At 39.4% G+C, this 22,038-nt stretch overlaps 1 protein-coding gene across 1 annotated transcript in view; it reads left to right on the top strand.

Moving 5' to 3' along the window:
* The window catches only part of LOC114025871 (phospholipid-transporting ATPase FetA-like), a 112,642-nt gene that overhangs the window by 9,874 nt on the left and 80,730 nt on the right, over positions 1-22,038 (top strand). The window contains exons 2-5 of the mRNA XM_027839390.1: positions 12,408-12,466; positions 14,394-14,507; positions 15,496-15,594; positions 18,996-19,057. Of these exons, the coding sequence (XP_027695191.1) occupies positions 12,408-12,466; positions 14,394-14,507; positions 15,496-15,594; positions 18,996-19,057 (334 nt within the window). The remainder of the gene's footprint in view (positions 1-12,407; positions 12,467-14,393; positions 14,508-15,495; positions 15,595-18,995; positions 19,058-22,038) is intronic.

Below are 22,038 nucleotides of genomic sequence, written 5' to 3'. Positions count from 1 at the left end.
GATACCTGTGAGGTTTTGATCCTAGGTGGCTTGATAATGAGGAGGCCACCAATAGACAGATACAGGAAAGTTGGGAGAAGGGTCATGTTTAGAAGAAAACAAAAATGGAAGGAAGCAAACATTTTTAAAACACTAAACCAATATGTGGGCCAGCTAGGAGGTGCAGTGGATGGAACACCAGGCCTAGAATCAGGAGGATCTCAGTTCAAATCAGGCGTCACTTTTCCAGTTCTGTGACCCTGGGCAAGTAACAACCCTGTTTGCCTCAGTTTCCTTGTCTGTAAAATGAGCTGGGGAAGGAAATGGCAAATCACTCTAGTTTATTTTCCAAGAAAACCCCAAATGGGGTCACAAAGAGTCGAATATGACTGAAATGACTGAACAACAATAACAGAAAACCATATGCCAGTCACTGTGCTAAGGGCTTTACAAATAGCTCATTTGATCTTCTCAACAACCCTGCTGGTTAGGTTGCTATTGTTATCCCCATTTTATAGTTGGGAAAATTGAGTCAGACAGTTAAGTGACTTGCTAAAGGTCACAAAGTTCACATAGGTTGGTTTTGAACTCAGATCTTTGACTGTAGGCCTAGCTCTTTATCCAGTATACCGCCTAGCTGAAAAAGAGAAAATGATAAGTTGAGATTTGAACATATACACCATGAATTAACATCAGGATGCACAGATGAATTCCTATAGCATGTAGAATGTATGCCAGTTTAATTCTATTCAGAAAACATCGATTAAGCACCTGCTATATGCCAGCCATTATGCTAGGCACTGGTGCTACAAAGAAAAAAATGTTTACTGGGTATGAGAAGTACAGGAGAGAGCAATTTCAGTAGGGAGGTGGGATCAGAAGCTAGATTCCAAGGGTTTTAAGAAGTGAATGAGAAGTGAAAAGGTGGAGACAATGAAAATAGACAACTTTTTCTAGGAATTTGGCTGTGAAAGTGAAGAGAGTTATAAGATGATAGTTTAAGGAGATGGCAGTCAAGTTTAGTAATTATGCAATCATATGTTGTTCTATACTTAATTTATGCAAATCATCTCCAAAACGGACTATGAGCTCCTCTTATCCTTTTCTGTTGTGTGCCCCAAGTGGCCTAGAGCAGTGCTGGATACAGAGCAGGGGTTTGGTAAGGACTTTTTGATTGTCTGATTGTGGGGGGTTATTGGTCTTTGGGGCCTGAAATATGAGCCAGCTATGGAATAGGGTGGTGTTACTGTGCTCAACTTGTACCTACAAGTTGCATGTCCAGCAGCTGAAAATAGAAAGCTAACATTGGTTTAACACTGAGTGTTGTGGTCCTTAGTGGGTGGGTGGAGTTTTGAGGGAGAACTGATCAAGGAACTGCTTTGTCAACACTGTTTCCAGGCCTGTCAACACTGCCATCAAACATAAGGGAAGTATCCCTTCCAAAGTGGCATTAAACTATGTAAAATGAAAGACTGTAATTAAAGTATGTCATTTTCCTTAATTTTTCCTCCTGTTTGTGTTAGCTCTGCTGTCAGATAGGACAGTAAATTACATTTGGCGCAGTGGATACAGCACTGGCCCTGAAGTCAGGAGGACCTAAGTTCAAATCAGGCCTCAAACCAAACACTTGACACTTAAACTAGCTGTGTGACCCTGGGCAAGTCACTTAACCCCAATTGCCTAAAGAAAAAACAAAACAAACAAACAAATAAATTACATTTGGCTGGTTCAGTCTGGGCCATTCAGTACTACTTGAGTTGCAAACTGTACAGGAAATGTTTAAGTCTAAACAATTAAGTGTTTACCTGAGGCAACATTGTATTTCTTTTACCTCCTGAAGGCAAGCAACTCATTTGGAACTATGCCTAAGAAGTAGGAGGCCATACTATGTCCTTCAATTGCAAACCATTCATTTCTTACCCAGTCCTATTATCTTTTTCTACTTTCTTCCCTCCCTCCCTTCTAAACCATCTTGTTGGTTTCTAGACGTCTTCTTTCTCCTTGGCTGAAGAGGGTGTAGCAGCTCCATATCACTGGTAACACAGTTAAAAAGAGAAGGAACTGATCCTTGTGGGACTCCCAGGGTGCTGAGAGCTCTTAGCAACAACTCTTACCTTGAAATCTGGCATGAGAAGGTTCTTCCTGGTGACCCAGTCCTAGATCCTGCTAAGGCAAATTGTTTCCATCTTCCTTTCCGCCATCACTTCTTTTCTCCTTGATCCTAAAGGGCAGAATTAGAAAGTTTCAAAGACCAAAGTTGGGTTTGATGTAAGGAAAAACTTCCTAACAATTAAAACTATCAAGAATGTAATGGACTGCCTTGGAAAGTATTGGTTTCTCCCTAATTAGAAGTCTTAAAGCAAAGGCTATTTGTCAGCTGTGTTATGAAGCTGATTCTTGTACAAGTTTGGGTCAAACTAGATGGCTGCTGATGTTCCTTCTAACCCTGAAATTCTGTGATTCTGCGTTTGTTTAATTCCTTCTATCTGGATTTTTTTTTTTTAATCCTTTAGCTCTGATTTTACAACCACATGCTCTCTTACTGTTACCACCCTTTCTTCTACCATAATACTTCTCACTACTCTCTCTATATGGAAAGAGAACCAAGATTATAATTCCTCTTTTGTTCTGCCTTCTGTAAAATAAACCATATAAACCTATTTTAAATTTTTCAAAGTTTAGAGACAGCTAACTGGCGCAGTGGATAAAGCACCAGCCCTGGAGTCAGGAGGACCTGACTTCAAATCCGACCTCAGACACATGGTACTCACTAGCTGTGTGACCCTGGGCAAGTCGCTTAATCCTGAATGCCTTGCCTTAAAAAATAAAAAAAAAACACCAAAAAAACAGAGTTTTTCAAAGTTTTTTGAAACTAGTAAATATAAGGAAACAAAAATGGGTTTTAAATCCTAAGTATCAGGAGAAAATTAAAAAGTTGGAAGGAATTATAATACTATAGGAGTACAGTTTTGGTCTTTTAGAATTGTAAATAGAGGTAAACCTGATCTTTCTTAGACCTTCCACTTAGTTCTTTCCTCTAGAGTCAATCCCACCCCAATTCTATTTGGATGAGATGATAATAAAACAATAATTCACTTATATGGCAATTTAATATTTACAAAACGCTTTCATCCCAAAAACCCTGTGAGGTAGGTAGAACAATTTTTGTTATCCATTTTATGGATGAGAAAACCAAGACTCAGTAAAGTTGTCACTTGCCCAAGCTATATTGTTCTTTTAAATATATATGTAATATAAAAATTTATATATAATTTATTATACATAATTATATATTATATAAATATTAATCTAGTTATATAAATGTATTTTAAACAATTTTCTTAAATTTTGAGTTCCAAATTCCCTCCTTCCAGCCCTACCCCACTCACTAAGAAGGCAAGCAAATATATCAGTTATACATGTTGAAATCATGCAAAACATATTTCCATATTAACCATATAACAAAAAAGCAAGAAACATAAAGTGAGAAAGTTATCCTTTAATTTGCACCAAGTTCATCAGTTCTCTCAGGAGTTTGATAGCATTTTTTCATCAAGAGTCCTTTGGAATTTTGGATCATTGTATTGATCAGAGTAGCTAAGTCTTTCACAGTTGATCATCATTACAATATTGTTGTTATTCTGCTCTCCTTCGCATCAGTTCATGTAGCTCTTCCTATATTTTTTTCTGAAACCATCCCCCTCATCATTCCTTTTAGCACAATAGTTTTACATCATAATCATATGCCACAAGTTGTTCAGCCATTTCCCAATTGATGAGCATCCCCTCAATTTCTAATTCCTTGCTGCCACAAAAAGAGCTGCTATAAATATTTTTTAACACATGGTTCCTTTTCCTTTATCTTTGATTTCTTTGCAATACAGAACTAGTAGTGGTATTATTTGGTCAAAGGGTATGCATAGTTTTATAACTTTTTGGGCATAGTTCCAAATTATTCTTCAGAATGGTTGGACCAGTTCACAACTCCACCAACAGTTCATTAATGTACCTATTTTTCCTCATCCCCTCCAGGATTTTGTCATTTCTAATAGGTATGAGGTGGTACCTCAAAGTTATTTTAATTTTCATTTCTGTAATCAATAGTGATTTTTAGAGTATTTTTTCATATGACTATAGATAGCTTTGATTTCTCCTCCCAAAAACTGCCTGTTCATATCCTTTGACAATTTATTAATTGAGGAATGGCTCTTATTTTTTTTTATAAATTTGACTCAGTTCCCTGTATTTTGAGGAATGAGGTCTTTATCAGAGAAACTTGCTTCAAAAATTTTTGATACTATTTCATTGTCTATGGTACCTTTTAGCAAAATGCAGTTTCCCTGATTATCTCTTTCAATTAGGTCAATTTTTGTTTTTGCTTTGTCTGAGGTCATGATTACTACCCCTGCCTTTTTTACTTCAGCTAAAGTATAACAGATTCTGTTCCAACCCTGTTTTTTAACTTTGTGTGTATGTCTTTCTGTTTCAAGAGTGTCTCTTGCTGACAGCTTATTGTAGGGTTCTAGGTTCTAATCTGTTTTGCCATCCACTTCCATTTTATGGTTGAGCTCATCCCACTCACATTCACGGTTAGGATTACAAACTCTGCATTTCCCTCCATTCTATTTTCTTCTGCTTATCTTTCTCTCTCTTTTTATCCTGTCCCTCCTCAGAAATCTGTTTTGCCTCTGACCACCTTCACCCTTTATCCACCCTTCCTTTGATCATTTTGATCACCCCTCCCTCCCCATTCTCCTTTCCCTCTTATTTCTCTTTCTCTACTGGGTAAGACAGATTTCTATGCCCAGCTGATTGTGTGTGTGTGTGGTGTTCCTTCTTTGAACCAATTCCAGTGAGAGTGAGGTTTAAGCATTGCCCACCTTCCCTAATTTTCCCCTCCACTATAAAAGCTCTTCCTCGCATGTCTCTTTTATGTGAGAAAGTTTTCCCCATTCTACCTTTCCCTTTCCCATTCTTCCAGTGCATCCTCTTTTTTTTTTTAAGATCAGACCAATATAATTGACTCACAACTATGCCTGTGTAGGAACCTGTCTATGTAGACTCCTTCTAACTGTCCCAATAATGATAAAGTTCTTAGGAGTTACGTGTATCATCTTCCCATATAGGAATGTAGTCAGTTTAGCATTATTGAATCCCCTATAATTTCTCTTTCATGTTTACCTTTTTATGCTTCTCTTGAGTCTTATGTTTGAATGTAAAGTTTTCTATTCAGCTTTGTTCTTTTCATTAGAAGTGCTTGAAAATACTCTAATTTCATTAAATATCCATTTTTCCCCTGAAGGATTATACTCAGTTTTTCTGGATAGGTGATTCTTGGTTATAATCTTAGCACCTATGCTTTCCAGAATATCATATTCCAATCCCTCCACTCCTTTAATGTGGAAGCTGCTAAATCTTGTGTGATCCTGACTATGGCTCCATGGTATTTAAATTGTTTCTTTCTGGCTCCTTGCAATGTTTTCTTGACCTGGGAACTCTGGAATTTGGATATAATGTTCCTAGGAGTTTTCATTTTGGGATCTCTTTCAGGAAGTGATCAGTAGATTCTTTCAATTTCTATTTTTTCCTCTGGATCTAAGATATTGGGGAAGTTTTCCTTGATAATTTCTTGATATATGATAGCTAGGCTACTTTTTTGATCATGAATTTTAGGTAGTCCAACAATTCTTAAATTACCTCACTTCTCTCTATTTTCTAGGTCACTTCTTTTTCCAAAGAGATCTTTCATGTTTTCTTCAATTTTTTTTTTCATTCTTTTGACTTTGTTTTGTTTCTTGAAGTCTCACGGAGTCATTAGCCGACATTTGACTAACTCTGCTTTTTAAGGAGTTCTTTTCTGTGGTGAATTTTTGTGTCCATTTTACCATTAGGCCAATTTTGTTTTTTAAGGTTCTTTGTGCCTCTTTTACCAAGCTGTTAATTTTCTTTTCACAGTTTTCTAGCATCACTCTCATTTCTTCCCCTAATTTTTCCTCTACCATTTTTATATCTTTAACTCAGGAATTCTTTTTGGACTTGTGTCCAGTTAGCATTGTTCTTTGAGGCTTTGCTTGTATCAGCTCTTTTCATGTTGTTGTCTTCTACTAAGTTTGTATCTTGGACTTCCCTGTCACAATAGTACCTTTTTATGGTCAGGTTCTTTTTGTTGTTATTGCTGTTTGCTCATTTTTCCAGCCTATTTCTTGACTTTAAACTTTGTGTTAAAGTTGGGCTCTGCTCACCTGGCAGTGGGGAGGCACTGTCCCAAACTTCAGGCTTTTTCATACTGCTGTTTGTAGAGCTAGTTCTGGGGATCTGCAAGTTTTTGGTGCTTCCAAGGTGGTCTGAAAAATAAAAATTGAAAGAATCTACTGATCACTTCCTGAAAGAGATCCCAAAATGAAAACTCCTAGGAACATTATATCCAAATTCCAGAGTTGCCCAGGTCAAGAAAACATTGCAAGGAGCCAGAAAGAAACAATTCAAATATCATGGAACCACTGCTTTCCTAGTCTGTATTCTGGTCTTTACCCAGGAAGGGCCCCTGCTCCACTATAGTGACAAGTGCTAGTGCTTCTCTTGGCCTGGAACTATGATCAGGTGCCCTGTTCTCCTGTAGCCACAATTGTTAGTGCTCCTCTCTGCCTTGGTACTGCAACCAGGGCCCCTGCTCCCTAGTAGTCAACCACAAGCACTCATCTCTGCTCTGGAACTGCAACCCAGAACTGTGCATGAGCAATAGAGTTGCCAATTAGCACCAGCTGTACCCAGTGCCAGCAAAGGGTTCCCTTATAATCTCTTTCTGACCAGTTGTTCAACTGCCTTACCTTCTCTGGGCTGAGAGCCCCTGAAGTTGCTGCTGCTGCTGCTTTTGCAACCACCTCAAATGGCCATCAGCGGTGCTGCTACTATGTGCTCTCCTGGTCAGCCCACACCCCAGTATCACAGACCCCTCCTCTTGACCTCCTAAGTTGTCTTAGGAAAAATTTTTCATCCTGACCTTTTGTTGGCTCTGTCAATCCAAAATTTGATTTGAGGTGTTATTTTAAAGTTGTTTTGATGGGAATGTTGAGAGAATGTAGCTGCATTGCTGCCTCTACTCCACCATATTGGCTCTGCCCCTTGTTGTGTTGCTTATAAGCTGTGATTTCATCCTAGGTCTCTACTGATTCCAAATCCAGGGTATTTCTTTTGGCTTCTTAAAGCCCGATGTAGATGTGTGTTGCCATAGTTACTAGGATTTAAAATTCCTCTAGAACCTGCTTTCTAGTCTAATTTCCCATTGTGGATTCCATGGTTGAAGAAGACACTTCCCATTCCACTCCCCAAGACTCCTTTTCTGACATTCATGTCATCCAACACTAATCTTAAAATTGCCGCCTTCATCCTTCAGGTATCAGTGATTCTGGCCCTTGGAAGTTCTGTCTGGAATGGGGAACCTGTGGCCTCAAGGCCACATGTAGCCTTCTAGGTCCTCGAGTGTGGCCCTTTGACTGAATCCAAACTTCACAGAACAAATCCCCTTAATAAAAGGATTTGTTCTGTAAAACTTGGACTCAGTCAGAAGGCCTCACTCAAGGACCTAGAAGCCACATGTGGCCTCAAGGCCATAGGTTCCCTACTCCTGTATCCTATCCCCTGATTTGTTTTTCTCTGTCCTTATTAATTTGCCTGAGGTAAATTGCCTAGAAGCCAGTTGCTGATTCTTTTACAGCTATCTTTCCTCTGGTTTACTGATGAATAAGGTTAGAACTTAGGTAGAAATTTAAAGAAAAAACTAGCATAAAAGTGAAATGAAAAAATGAAAAAAAACAAAACAAAACACCAGAACCGTAAAAACAGTATACATGATGATTGCAACAATATAGTAAACAGAAATAACAAAAACTGAAACCTAACATTGTATACTTATAATGACCAAGTTTGACCCTGAAAAGGAAATTGAAATTTCACCTCCCTCCCTTCCTTGCAGAAGTGGGAGACAATGGCTATGGAACCTTTTATGTCTTGTTGGATTCAGTTGATATGTTGGCTAGTTTGGCGGAACAGCTTTTTTTTTCTTTCTTTTTTATTCTTTATAAGAGATAACTGTAGGTAGGGTAAATAGGACAGATATATTAGAAAATGATAATAAAAACAAAAGATATTGCTAATTTTTTAAATAAAAATTTTAAATAAAAATTAAATTTAAAAATTTTTTTAAAAAACCATAAAAGATTGTCAAGAGCAAATTCCTACACCCAGCCCTGATGGCTCAGTTGCCCAAGGACCAGACTCTAATTCCCTGTAGCCCCTCACAAACCAACAGAATTTTGTTAGTGAAACCTACTCTCTCAGGTACATGGAGTATAAAACGTGTGCTTTGAACCAGTATCAATAGTCCTGGCCCAAAGCATGACACACAACTCAAAACTAGTGATATAGGGTTCAACCATTAGATTTAGCAATCCTCAGCAAGTGGAAAATAAGGATTCACTTTCATTTAAATCTCCTAAAGCTATTACTAAAGAAAACCCTCCACATGCTGAAGAAGGAGCTAATGTTAAAGATAATTGGCAAAAGGTAACATAACCTTACTATGTTTTGTAGGTTGCACTAGTCTGTAATCCTACCAGGGTATGTGAATTTATTTATTTGTTTATTCATTTATTCTGGGATAGCATCTAGGTTTAGAGGCTGCATAGCCTGGATTACAGATGTCATCATTCCAAGAACCTGTTTCTCTCATTTCAGCTCCCTTCAAGGGGCCAGAAATAGTCTACCTTTTCTCTTATTTTAAACCTTTAGCTTCCTATAGAACCATCTACTAAGTTACTATTATCCTACTTGGGAAAAAACTCTAATCTCAGCTCATTTACAGAATAGAGATGACTGGCATACCCAGAGCCAATAAATGATCATTGATTTCCTAGCTCAGATTACTTTCCCAAACTGCCAATACCAAACAACTGTCTCTAACCCAAAAGGAATTATCTAGTGTAGGTGAGATAGTGCTGCAGTTGGCCACTATGTGGCATCTGAGAGTCAAGTACAGCTGATCAGATTATACTCTCTAAGCAACTGTGTTGGGAAACATTGAAGATAGGGAACCCAGCCAAGGAAAGTTCAGAATTCCTCAAAGAATAGTGAAGAGATATGTCCAGAGTCTGGGAGAGGATAGCATAATTAGAGGTGTAGTAAAGGACTAAATCAAAATGCATTCATAATCTGTGCAGGTACAGGAGTCCAGATCAAAAATCAGTGCAAATAGCAGACATTACTGGGTGGGTACACAAAGCTATATATATGAGGATCCTGTGCCAGAGTAGGAGCTCCTGAGCTAAAGAAGAAAGCTGATATATCAAGGTCAAAATTACTAGAAATAAATGCATTGGATATTCTTCACAATTTGCTATCATTTCTTTTCACTCTTTTTCCTTTTAAAGCTGGCTTTGTCTAGCAGGATTTTTTTAAGTGTTTGGTCTAAAGCTGGATTTGAACTCAGGACCTCCTGACTTCAGGGCCAGTGCTCTATCCACTGCACCACCTAGCTGTCCCTCTAGCAGGAATTTAAATGTCCCTTTACTTGGGAGGCTGTGGTAGGACATGACACATTATCTCTTTGATGACTTAATACTCATTTGTTCTCTCAAAATCCTTACAGTTTTACCAACTGACTCCAGAAATACTTGAGTTTGGTTGTGTAAAAGTACTAGTGATTCTATCATATTACATAAACTCTGCCATTTTTGACTAACCATACACAACAGCAACCATGATGTATCTTATTAGATATAGCAGGTTAACTTCATTATTAGTTTTACTTGCTTACAACAGGAAAGTCTCCTCACTTATACTCAAGTCTTTAGAAATATCAATGGATCTATGAGTAGTCAGGGAAGAATTCATTCATTTAACAAACCTTTGTTGTTTTCCTACTGTGTATCAAGTCCTGTGTGTGTTGGGGGTTGTGCGGTGGGGAATGGGAGAGATTTGCCACTGAGTACAAAAATGTTTAAGATAATGTTAGGGAAACATGTACTTGTGAAGATGAAGAGATGTGACCTAGATAGGAATACAATTAAATGGATTCGAAGTTAGTTGGATAGATTCAGAGGATCGTTGTTAATGGTTCAACGTGAACATGGCTGGCATTGGTTGATCAGTCAAAAAGCATTTATTAAGCACTTACAATGTGCCAAATATTGTATTAAGTACTGGAGATAGAAAGAAAAAAAAGCAAAAACAAAACCATCATCAAAGGAATTTACATTCTAATGGAGTAGACAGCATACATACATACATACATATGTATGTATGTATGTATATAAAAGAGTCATATAGAGTAGCTACATGGTAACTTTAGAGAGGTTGGTGCTGGTATCAAGGGGACTAGGAAATGCCTGATTCAGAAGGTAGTCTTTGAGCTGAGTTTTCTAGGAAGCCAGAAATTCTAAGAAGTAGTGGTTAGAATGGAGTATTCCAGGCACCACAGAGATAACTAAACTCACAAGAGTAAATGAGATCACGAAGAGGGTATAGAGAGAAACCCCAGGAACAGAGCCTTGGTGTGTACCTACCATTAGAGAGCATGGCAAAGGAGACTGAGAAGTAGCAGTCATATGGGTAGGAAGAGAACAAGGAGAGAGTACTGTCATAAAAACCTAGAGGGGAGAGAGTTTCTGGGAAGAAGAGGGGGATGGAGAAAAGGTATAAGATGAATCCTTCTTAATTTTGGAGACACGAGTTTTATTTGAATGATGAGGTCAGATGGAAGAAGCTGTAAAAGATGATGGCATGCTCATCAAATTTGTAGATTACACTAAGCTTGGAAGGCTAGCTAACATAAAGGATTATGGTTGGGATCCAAAAGGATCTTGACAGGCAGTAGGCTGAAATTAAAAAGGAAAAATTCAGTAGGGATGAGATTATCCTGGCTAGATTGAAGTTTGTCTGAAAAAGATATGAAGATTTAAGTGGACTTTTTGCTCAGTAAGAATCAGTAGAGTAATATGGAAATGTAGGTAAAACCAAATTTGCCTACATTCAGAAGTATAGTTTCCAGGAATAAAGCTATGATAGTCTCACTGTACTCTGTCCTTGTCATACATCATCTGGAATACTGCATTAAGCTCTGGGCACTACAAATTAAGAAGGACATTGATAAGATAGTGTCCAGAGGAGAGCAACCAGTATGGTGAAAGATCTTGAGTCCATGGAACTGGGAATGCTCTAGCCTGAAGAAAATACTCAAAAGGAACATAATTTTCTTCAAGTAGCTGAGGTCATGTAGAGAAAGGATTAGACTTTTTTTGACTATAAAAGGCAGAACCAGAAGCAGTGGGTGAAAGTGTGAAGAGATAAATTTAGGCTAGAAGTTAGGGAAAACTTCTTAATAATTAGAGCTGTCCAAAAGTGGGACAGGTTACCTGAAGAGGTTCTCCCACCTTGGAGATCTCTAAGCAGAAACCACTTGTGGGTATTCCTTTTGGTTATGGTTTGGATTAGATGAGTTCCCTTTGCCAATCATGAGATCTCTTGTTCTGTGATTGTATGATCCTACTCTCAAGTAGCTTACAGTTTAATAGAGGAGGTGGCTTATATTTAAATAGTTAGTGCCATGGATCTCTTCTCTGTGAATGAATGAAAAGGCATTTATTAAGTGCTTACTATGTGCCAAGCACTATGTTAAGAGCTGAGGATAAAAATAGAAAAGAAAAACTGTCCCTTCTCTCAAGAAACTTATATTCTAATGGGAGACAACACATATAAATGGTTTCATCTGCAGATCAGATGGAACTACCCAGTCAGGTTAGGATACAATAGCAAAGGCAGTGGTAATGCATCTTCTTTAATATTATTTTCATTGATAAAACCATATTTGTTTCTGATCTTGAACCATTTGATAATGACAAAAATTTTGGTAGGGAAAAACTTTCTTTTCTTGATCTTCAGTAGCTGTGGCTGTTGAGGCAGCAGGGGGCTGCAGCACCTGCAAAGGTAGTTGCCAGGTCTGTGTCCTGATAAGTTCATAAAAGTTGGACTGAACATAAACTTTTGGAAAATGGACAGCCTCAGCAATTTTGCCATGGGAAGGTACAGTAATCCAAAAAGATTGAGTTGATCTGTTCCACAAAAATGTTAGTACCTGCTGCTGACTCTGTGCATTTGGAAGGGAGATATGTTAGGGTAGTTGAGTAGAGGGGTTCCATTAGGAAATTTCCGCTTCTTTTGACTTTACCCTCTTCCTCATTCTGCAGATATGAACACTTGGAAGTTTTAGTTTTCTTATTGGTAACATCTATACTAGGTGGTTTGGTATTAAGAAGTTAAGGGAGAGAAAAATCACATTTATACTTAGGGATCCTGTGTCAAAGAGATTAGGAACCTAGCAGCCTAGGGCTGTTTCTACAGAAGAATATTCATTCATTTTTTTTTCTCCTTTACAGAGCAAGAGAGGCATTTGCAAGCCAACAACAAAGAATTCAATGAAAAATTTGAATATGTGGTAAGTGTACACCTTAGGGCAATCTGAAGTGATGGCAGGAAGACCAGGACATTAGCCTGCCAGGACCCTTTACTTGGGTGACTGGGTCCTGGAAGATGAGGGGAACCATTAATTTATGAGTCAACAAGCATTATTATTATTTGCCAAGCACCATACTAAGTACTGGGGATACAAAGATAAATAAAACCATTCCTTCCTTCAAGGAGCTTATATTCTATGAGGGAAACAACATATACACATATAAATAGATAAAATATTCTAAGTAAATGAAATGTAATGGGAGAGATACTGGCAACTGGGGGATCAGGAAAGGCCTCATGTAGGACGTGGTTCCTTTTTTTTTTTTTTTTTTTTTTAAGCTAGGCAATGGGGTTAAGTGACTTGCCCAGGGTCATACAACTAGTAAGTGTCAAGTGTCTGAGATCGGATTTGAACTCAGGTCCTCCTGACTCCAGGGCCGGTGCTCTATCCACTGCGCCACCTTGCTGCCCCGTAGGAGGTGGTTCTTGAACTGAACTTTGAAGAAGGCTTGTGTAGAGTTGGGAAATTCCAGGCATGAGGAGACAGTCAGCTTATCCAAAGTCACAGAGATAAGAGATGGAGAGCCAGCAAGCAGGCCAGTGCGGCTGGAATATAGAGTTCGTAAAAGGTAATAATTGTTAATCAGTCTGGAAAGGTAGCCTGGAGTTATATTATAAAGGGCTTTACATATCCAACAGAGAAGTTTTATTTGAGCCTAGGGATAATAAGGGGGTACTAGAACTTCTTGAGCAGAAGAGTAACAGATCAGACCTATGCTTTAGGACTATCCCTTTTGTAGCTAGGTGGAGGATGGACTGGAAAAGGGACCAACTGGAGGCAGGGAGATTTATTAAGAGGCTGTTGCAATAGTCCAGGTGAGATATAATGGGAGCCTAAACTAGAGTGGTGGTGGTATATAAGTGAAGAAGAGAAGGATACGAAAAATATTTGGAGATAGACTTGGCAACTGATTGGATGAGGGGGTGGGGTGGATAAGTAAGAATGAAGAGTTGAGGATGACTTTGAAGTTGCAAACCTGGGTGACTGAACAGATGGTGTACTTTGGACAGAAATGGGGAAGTTAGGAAGAAACAATAAATGAATGAATGAATGAATGAAAAGCATTTATTAAGTGCTTACTGTGTACCAAGCACTGTGCTAAGCACTGAGGATACAAACAGAAAAACAAGACAGTTGCTGCTCTTTAGGGGTATACATTCTAATTCAGAAAGACAGCATAGAGAGGTTTACCTGTAAGGTGGATGGAAAGGTTCTCAAGGTGTATTAGCAAAGTCCAGGGGTTTTTAGGGTGCATTGGAAGGTCAGATGGAAAGGCAGGCTGGCCTTCATATTTAATCTTATCAGAGAGATTGTAGTTAATGATTCTTCTGCTTATCCAAACAGTGTAACCAGCTCTGTCTGCCTACAACAAGTCAGGTGGGAGGACCTGAAAGGGTCAGCCCATGACTGTAGGGAAGGGAAGGGTGAACTGAAGGGTTAAAATGGAGTAGAGGCTTTGGATTGCCTCCCATGAGGATGAGGATTCAGTGGGGGAGGGGGAGTCAGTTTCCAGTTGGGAAGAGGGAAAGAGATGATGGCATTGGCAGGAAGGTTAGAGGAAAAGGCTTCTCAAGGCAGCTGTTGCTGCTGGGCTCTTTGGTACCCAGTGGGATCTGGGCAACAGGTGGCTTGGGGCTGGGTGGATTTAGGGGCAGGGATTTAATAAATTCTGTCACTCCTGTGTTCCATTTCCTCTTTGTTATGGCCTGGAAGGTATATGCACTTCTGTGGGAGTTGGCAAGAAGAAGAGGTAGAGCTGGTAGGGGGGAATCTCTGTAGGGAAAATCCATCCCTGAGGCACTGTCTCTCTTTTTTATACAAAGCATGTGTTTTGTTTTGTTTTCAGAACAACGCCATCAAGACGTCAAAATACAATTTCTTCACATTCCTGCCCATGAATCTATTTGAACAATTTCAGAGAGCAGCAAATGCATATTTCCTCTTCTTGCTGTTCCTCCAGGTATTTGGTGAATGCTTTTTAAGTAGTTTGTGTTTTGTTTTTTTTCAAATAACATTTTATCAACAAGATCTTCATAGAAAAATCAAAAGGTATCTTTCCTATTTGGATAAGTTTAGCCAGGGTGAAACTGGGAACCAGGTGATCTGCATGGGTTCAAGGCCAGTTCTCTTGAGCAGCTGTGATCAGGTTTGGCTAACATGAGTCTGGCCACACTTGAAGTGAATAAAGCAGAGCCTCCAGTCACTGACCAGATAGCTCCAGGCCTATAAGAGTAAGAAAGTTTAGCCTCCAGGCCATAAACACATTGAGACTTTGGTGGAAGTGTTCCATTTGGGGATTTCTGCAGTTAAAAGTCCCTTTCTTACATTTTTATGTATCCATAAATATTTCTGGACCCCTTTTAATACACAATTCCTCCATGTGACCCTGCAATATATCCTAATGGCCGTAGCCTGCTAAGGCCCTGAAGCCATTGACAATGCCAAGGAGGATAGGTCTAGGTAGGCACAAGGTAACTGTCTAGGTGGGGGAGACAAGAGAGAAAAGGACAAAAAATAAAAGTTAGAGTCCTCTGCAAACCAGTGGCAAATTTCTTCAACTTTCCCCCTAATCCTTATCAGCCCAGCAGTATACCTCAAACTTGGCCTAGAGGATTGAGGTTTTTTTTTTTTTTTCCCCTGTGCTTCACCTCCCTTCTCACTGTTTTTTATCAGTAAGAGGTCCTCCATGAAAGGAGCTAACACTTAGCTGCCAAAACAGGAGCAGCTGAGCCCATACAACAGTTTTAGCGGCCACCTACAATACTTTCTCTTCTTTATTCCTTGGAGTTGTATTTGTATGTAATTAAAGGACTCTGTGTTGATGAGCCTAGAATTTCCATAGCTCCTAGAAAAATATGATTTGATCCATTATCTTAAAAGGTGTCCCAGAATGTGTCCTACTCTCTCTTACTTTCTAACACTAGGTGCCCTCCCTTTTTCTCTTGCAGCTCATTCCACAGATATCATCTTTGGCTTGGTATACAACGGTGGTCCCTCTGGCATTAGTGCTCTCAATGACAGGAGTGAAGGATGCCATTGATGACATGGTGAGGTGACTTATTGGGCCTTTTGTTTTCTTTTGAGCTTTCCATGTCAGGTGGGGCAAGAAATACTTTTTGGAATTTCCCAACCTGTTATGGGGGGAGGAAAAACTAGCTTAAAATTCAGCTACTTCCTCCTCTAGGGGAAACTTCCACTCCTAGGCTCTTGAGACCCATAGGAGCTGGGGTACTGTGCTACTCCCTGTACTGTACCTGGGCATGTAGTTTGGATTGGGTGAAGTCCTGGGGAGCCTGGCCCTCTTTTGTCACCCTCGTTAGCTCGTTTAAAATCGTCTACTCTGGCACCTCAGGGATGGTTTTACTTGTAGCTTAGGTTATAGGGTATTGAAAAAGATACTCAATGTACAATATGATTCAGGTATGGCACAGGTAATGTATTCCTATACACACAAGAAATACTAATCCTAAAAGATTCACAAGTATGTATTAACGTAACAGAATTTAATAACTTATCACTGCCATTACAGTATGCTGGGAGGCTGATATTTATGCCTCGTGAAACATGAAGCAATTTGTGGGACTGCTAATTAAGCATTTTACATTTTACCTTCGCTCTGCATTGTCCAAAAACACGTACTACATGTCTGCTGCTAAAATATGCAAGCTCAGGCTAATATTCTTGTCGGTGGCCAGCCTCTCTGGTGCAGAAGTTTCTCCAACTACCAGCCAGATACAACTTAATAGGACCCATGGCATCCATACTTTTCAAACTCACAAGGTTGTCTACAAGCCTACTACATATGTGCATCTCATGCTACTCTTTCACTTAATATCAGGAGAGAATAAACATAAAAGAGGCAGCCAAATCCAGGCTCTTGCTCGCCCAGGCTTGAAATATGCTTTTGGATGGCAGTTTTCCAACTGTGACAAGTCATTTATCATTTTCTCAGCCAGCTGGAGGCCAGGGTAGGAGAATGATGGTACCTTACCCTTCTCCCCAGTCCCCTCTTGGGTAGCAGCTTGAAATTGTCCCCACTTGATTTACAACTAGAGGTAAAGACAGAGGCAAAGGGGCCAAGCAATCTCCTTTGTACATCCATTGAGTCATCATCTCTTCCAGCTCCACAGACAATAAGAGGACTCTTTATGCCCCTCAAATTGGGGTCCATTAGCACTGAGTCACACATGGCTGATAGCAGGCCCCCAAATTCCGAGCCCAGAACTGGGAATGTTAATTCTGTGCATACTCCATGGGATGGTCCTTATGAGCCAATTCAACTCCACTATATCAGAAAGTCAGCTCACAGTCTCTTAAGACTGTGTGCTTGAATGTTTATGGCCTAGCTCGAGGTAGAGAGGGACAAGGTGGTGTTATTCCTCCCCAATACTAGTATGTAATAATGACTGAGAAGAAGTGGCAACAGGCAGCAATCTGGAACCAAGAGAAGAAAGGTCACCAAGTTGGCAGGGGGAAGAGGACTGCAGGCATGACAGAAAGAGAAGCAGCCTCCAAAAAATGGAAAAAGCAGCCAAAGTTATAACCTTCGTAGCAATGAAACAGGTAGAGAGTGAAGGAGATTTCTGTACATGAAAGTCAACCGGTTGCCTCAACAGGAGCACTGCAAAAAGATAATGCCCATAGAAGTTAGTGTAGCTACAATTGGAGACACATTGAGAGCCAGGGTACAGGTGAAGCAGCTTCATATTATTCATTAGGAACAGAGTTATTTAAGACAATGTCAGAGCTAGGCCTTATACAGGCTCACTTAGTTATATGGAAGGCATACTAGTTGTATTATCATAGTATTGAATTAATAGCTCAGGACACTGGGACAGAGTCAGAGATCCAGGGGAGCTCCTGTACCAGCAGTGGTCTAGAGGTTATAACCTTCTTTATCCCTGTATGCAAGTGATTGTAACTACTTAGGATTTCTTTCCATAGGGTTTGGAACCCAGAATATATTTCCTGTGTAAATATATTAGAGGCAACAGCATCCCTGGGACTCTGTCACACATGTGCTTCTTGGATCACAGAGGAAACCACCATCTGATATGATTTTAGGCTCTACTCACTAAGTGTATGTGCTCAAAAGTGTCAAATTTAGACTTTACCTACTATTACCATCTAAGGCAGTGTTGAACTAGACAAGCAACCTGTGACAGTGTTGAAGATCTAAAGTGAATTGCAAAATGCATGGATGCATTCCCAACTACCACCTCTCAACATCTAATCCCTTTGTGCCTCCCTTTTCCTGCCTTTGAAATTTTTCTCTAGACTTTGTTGTATCTGTTCCTTGTTATTCTATCTAACTCTTTTTCTCGTTTTTTCACCAGGCCTCTACATCTCCATTTGCTCTCTCCCCATCTCCTATTCTCCCCTATTTCATCGTCTTCCAGTTTTCTTCCTTTTAGATCCTCTTCTTCCTCCTTTCCTCCTCTCACCTTTTAATACCTATCCTCTCTCTCCCTTCCTCCCTGTAAGGTCTAGTGGAAAAAAAGACTAGTCTGAAAGCTGAAAGATGTCTCTAGTCTTCCACTAACTAACTATATGACCTTAAATAAGTCACAACCTCTCCAATCTTTGTTTCTTTTTATGGAAAATGAAGGGGTTGGACTAAATGAGCTCTTATGCTCCTTCTAGATCTCAAATTCTATGTGTTTCTGATGTCTTGTCCTTCCTCTCTACCTCCCTTTTGGCCATCCTCCTGACCAGAAGCACTATATCTAGGAGTTATCAGACAGTTTTTAGGGAAGAGGTATATAGATTGTTTTGTGATTAGGTTCCAGGATTAAGTAGAGACTCAGTAAGAGTCTCAGTAAGAGATTCATCAAGACTGGGTTTGGTATATCTGTCTCAATATCATTGATGGAGGGGGCTGAGTCACAGTGAAGACTCTTGTTCTCCTCCCTCTGTAGATATTTCCAGTATTTGACCCATCCCTGGCCATCTGAAGTATCTTACTTACGTAGTTCATTCTAGGCCTAAGAGTTATGTTTATGCTTTCCATTGGTGTGTGGGGCTTGGGGCTAACAGGAATACCCCGTGGGACCCTCATGGTAAAGAGCAGAGCCATGTCATCATCATACTTGACCTAGCACATGAGAAGAGGGTGCTATCATTGCTTTACCCTTTCACTGCTAAGTTCTTGTTACTGATCAGCCTTCCTGAGGTAAGTATTTTCTCAAACAAGAAGTTTAGAAACACAGCAAGTTTGACAGTAGCAGTATGAGAATGTGTGTGTATATATATATATATATGTGTGTGTGTGTGTGTGTGTGTGTGTATATATATATATATATGTATGTATATAATTTTTTTTAAGTTTGGGCAAGTGTCCAGAACATTTTTCCATCCCATGCAAATGTTTCTGGATAGTTTCCCCTCTCATTTTTTTAAATTAAAACTTTATTATTATTTTTTGAATATTTTTCTTTTATGTTTATAGTATCGGCACAACAATGACAAGAAAGTCAACAATCAACCTGTTCTAGTGCTAGTAAATGGCATGTAAGTACTTGTGATTGGGGGCTTGAGGGGTGGGAAGAGTGGAACAAGTATTTCTCAGAAGAGTGACAATCTTGGATAAGATGACTATGTTTGTTATATTTAGTGGGGTTGTCATTAGAGAAATAACAGGTACAATCAGGTAGGTAGAATATTGGATAAAGTATTGGACTTGGAGTCTTCAAGATGTGAGTTCAATTCCTGCCTCAGCTGCTTGCTGTGTAATCCTCAGCAAATCAATTAACTTCTGTGTTCTTTTTTCTCACATGTTAAATGAAAGAATTGGACCCTAAGGTCCCTTCTAACTCTAAAACTATGATCCTTAGCATAATTCACTCCAGTAATGATACCTAGCAGTTTTTAACATCCATTCATTCAGCAGTAATATTCCACATACATGTACGGAGCATTATACTTAAAGCTACAGGAATAGACAGATGGTTACAACATGGCTCCTGCCATCATGGAGTTTATAGTGTAAAAGGGGAAATAAAACATATACATAAATAACTATAATGTAGAGCAAATACAGAATGTTCCAAAAGTCTTAGTGCCATTTTAAGCTTTAATTGCTTAAAACAGCACTAAGATTTTTGTAGTACCCTGATTAAATACTTTGAGAGCAAAAAATATAGTGCACTATGGGATGCCAGAGAAAACAATTTGTTTCTGATTGAAGTGGAAAGGAGTATAGGAATGCTTCATGGAAAAGTGGCATTTGAGTTGACCTATGAAAGAGAAATATAATTTTAACAGGTTGATATTTGGAGAAGGTACATTTCAGGTAAACACCTTTGGTAGTATCTCAGCAGTCTTTAGAAGGGGTTGGTGTTAATTAGCTGGTCCTGTGTCATTTTGTTACAGCATTCTAAGTATCATCAGGGTTTGAATTCCATTCCCAGCCACTTATCCAATATAGATTTCTAGACACTTAGAGAAATCTCTGGGCTTTTTCCTAGTGGTCAGGCCATTTGATTCTTATGCTAATTTCCTTGGAGGAAAAGAGCCTTAGGAAGTGGGTCCCAAATTATTCCATGTCTTTGATACTGCCAAAATGGAAGTAATAACACTGACCCTGGAAGTTGGTCTTAGAATTCCTCCTGGAAATTCCTTTCAGTTCAACAAGTATAGAAGACACCTAAAACTCCCAAAGCAGATATTCAGGAACCTCATATTCCAGGCAAGGCCTCTGTATAGCACTCAGGAAGAAGTTACACCAGAATCTAGTGACTGATTTTCAGATGCATAATAATGAGAGCAGTCTGAGGGTTCTGCTGAAGAGGGCAGCATGGTACAGTGCAAAGACTCCTAGCCCAGGAGTCATTTACCCTGGAGTCTAGTCCTGGATCTGTCAGGTACTAGCCTTATAACCATGAGCAAGTCACTACACCTTTCTGAGATTTGGTGTTGTTTCTAAGATGAGGTGGACAAGGCCAGATACTGATCTCTAAAATCACTTCCAGCTTCAGCATTCTGTGGAGGTTATGGGTCAGCCTGTCTCAAGGAGCCCCCCCGCCACACACACACGGAGATGGAGATTTGGAAGAGGTACATTTCAGGTGAATGACCATTGATAGTATCTCAACATTCTTGAGAATGTATGTATATACACATACATACATACATACATACATACATACATACATACGTATGTGTGTATACAGTTATCCCTTCCACATTGCAAGGGTTAGCAGCACAGCACCCCTGTGATCTGGAAAATATGTATAAAATGTTTTGGCCCTCTCTTTGTACTAGAGAAGTTTGAATTTTTTCTTTTTCTTTTATGGGGTGTTTCCAGTACCTTATTGGAAAATTTGGGTTAAGTATTTGGTCATAGGCTCTCTGTCATCTGCTGGCCATGTGTCATCTGCAGCTTCTGCAAAACTCCTCAAAAAATTCCCATTTAATTTCTTATGCCAACCCATGATATATCTAAACCGCACTGGGAAAAGTCACAATGTGGTAGGGATAACTGTATACACACACACACACACACACACATACACACACACACACAGACACACATGCTTCTCTCTCTTTCTCTCTGTGTGTGTGTGTGTATATATATATAAATGTATATATATATAATATGTAATATATACATATATATATAATATGTATTGTCAGGGGAACACCAGACTCCCCTGGGGATAGGGTTTTATATGTAAAATGGATCAGGATGCATCTTTAAAGTAGTTGGTAGACTGAGTCACTGACCTCTAATACAATGAACTTGAGACGAAATTGAAGGTCCACAGAACTCTAAAGTTCCCATATTATTAGGACCTACATAATGGGATCTAATCTTGCTGCAAACAGCTTATCTGACTTTTTGAACAGGCTTTATCACCTCTAAGACTCCCTGAATAAGAACTTGAAGGAAAGGACAGGGGCCTCCCAATGGAGTTCAATCTTCCAACATTTGGTCCTCTGTAAGAATGAAGAATGAACAACAACAGCAACAACAACATGTCAATTGTGGTAGCACTCTTATGCACAGAAGTAAATTACATCAGGCACTTCAGATGCCTCTTGTAGGGAGGTGATGGGCAGTAACCACATCAGAAAGAGAGAGACAGATGTATGGATCACATTCTGAAATGCAACATGTAATGATGCTGCATAGTTGTGGCATCCTGAAGACTCCCATAGCAGAAAAATTAACCTGATGAGCAGCACTTAAGAGATAGTAGGACCTCTGAGCAAATGCATTAGAAGAACCAAACAGTAAAAGACAGGGTCTGCGAGATAGTAACTGTAGTTGCCAAGGAGAGGACTAGATAACTTTGAAATATAGAAGGTGAGGAAAGAACTATTTGCCACAATTTGGTCCCCATTACAATAGCACATAAAGGATGTTGTATGAGTATCCACAGTTGTCAAGAGCAATTATTCATCAGAACTGTCAACACAGTGTCCCCACTCAACACATTATTCATAGCTACTATACGAACAGCCTATCTTACATGTGCTATGGGGAAGAC

This window comes from Vombatus ursinus, unplaced genomic scaffold (genome assembly GCF_900497805.2).
Source record: "Vombatus ursinus unplaced genomic scaffold, bare-nosed wombat genome assembly UNPS02014832.1, whole genome shotgun sequence".
NCBI classification, from domain to species: domain Eukaryota; kingdom Metazoa; phylum Chordata; class Mammalia; order Diprotodontia; family Vombatidae; genus Vombatus; species Vombatus ursinus.
This window is presented reverse-complemented; position numbering and strand designations above follow the sequence as displayed.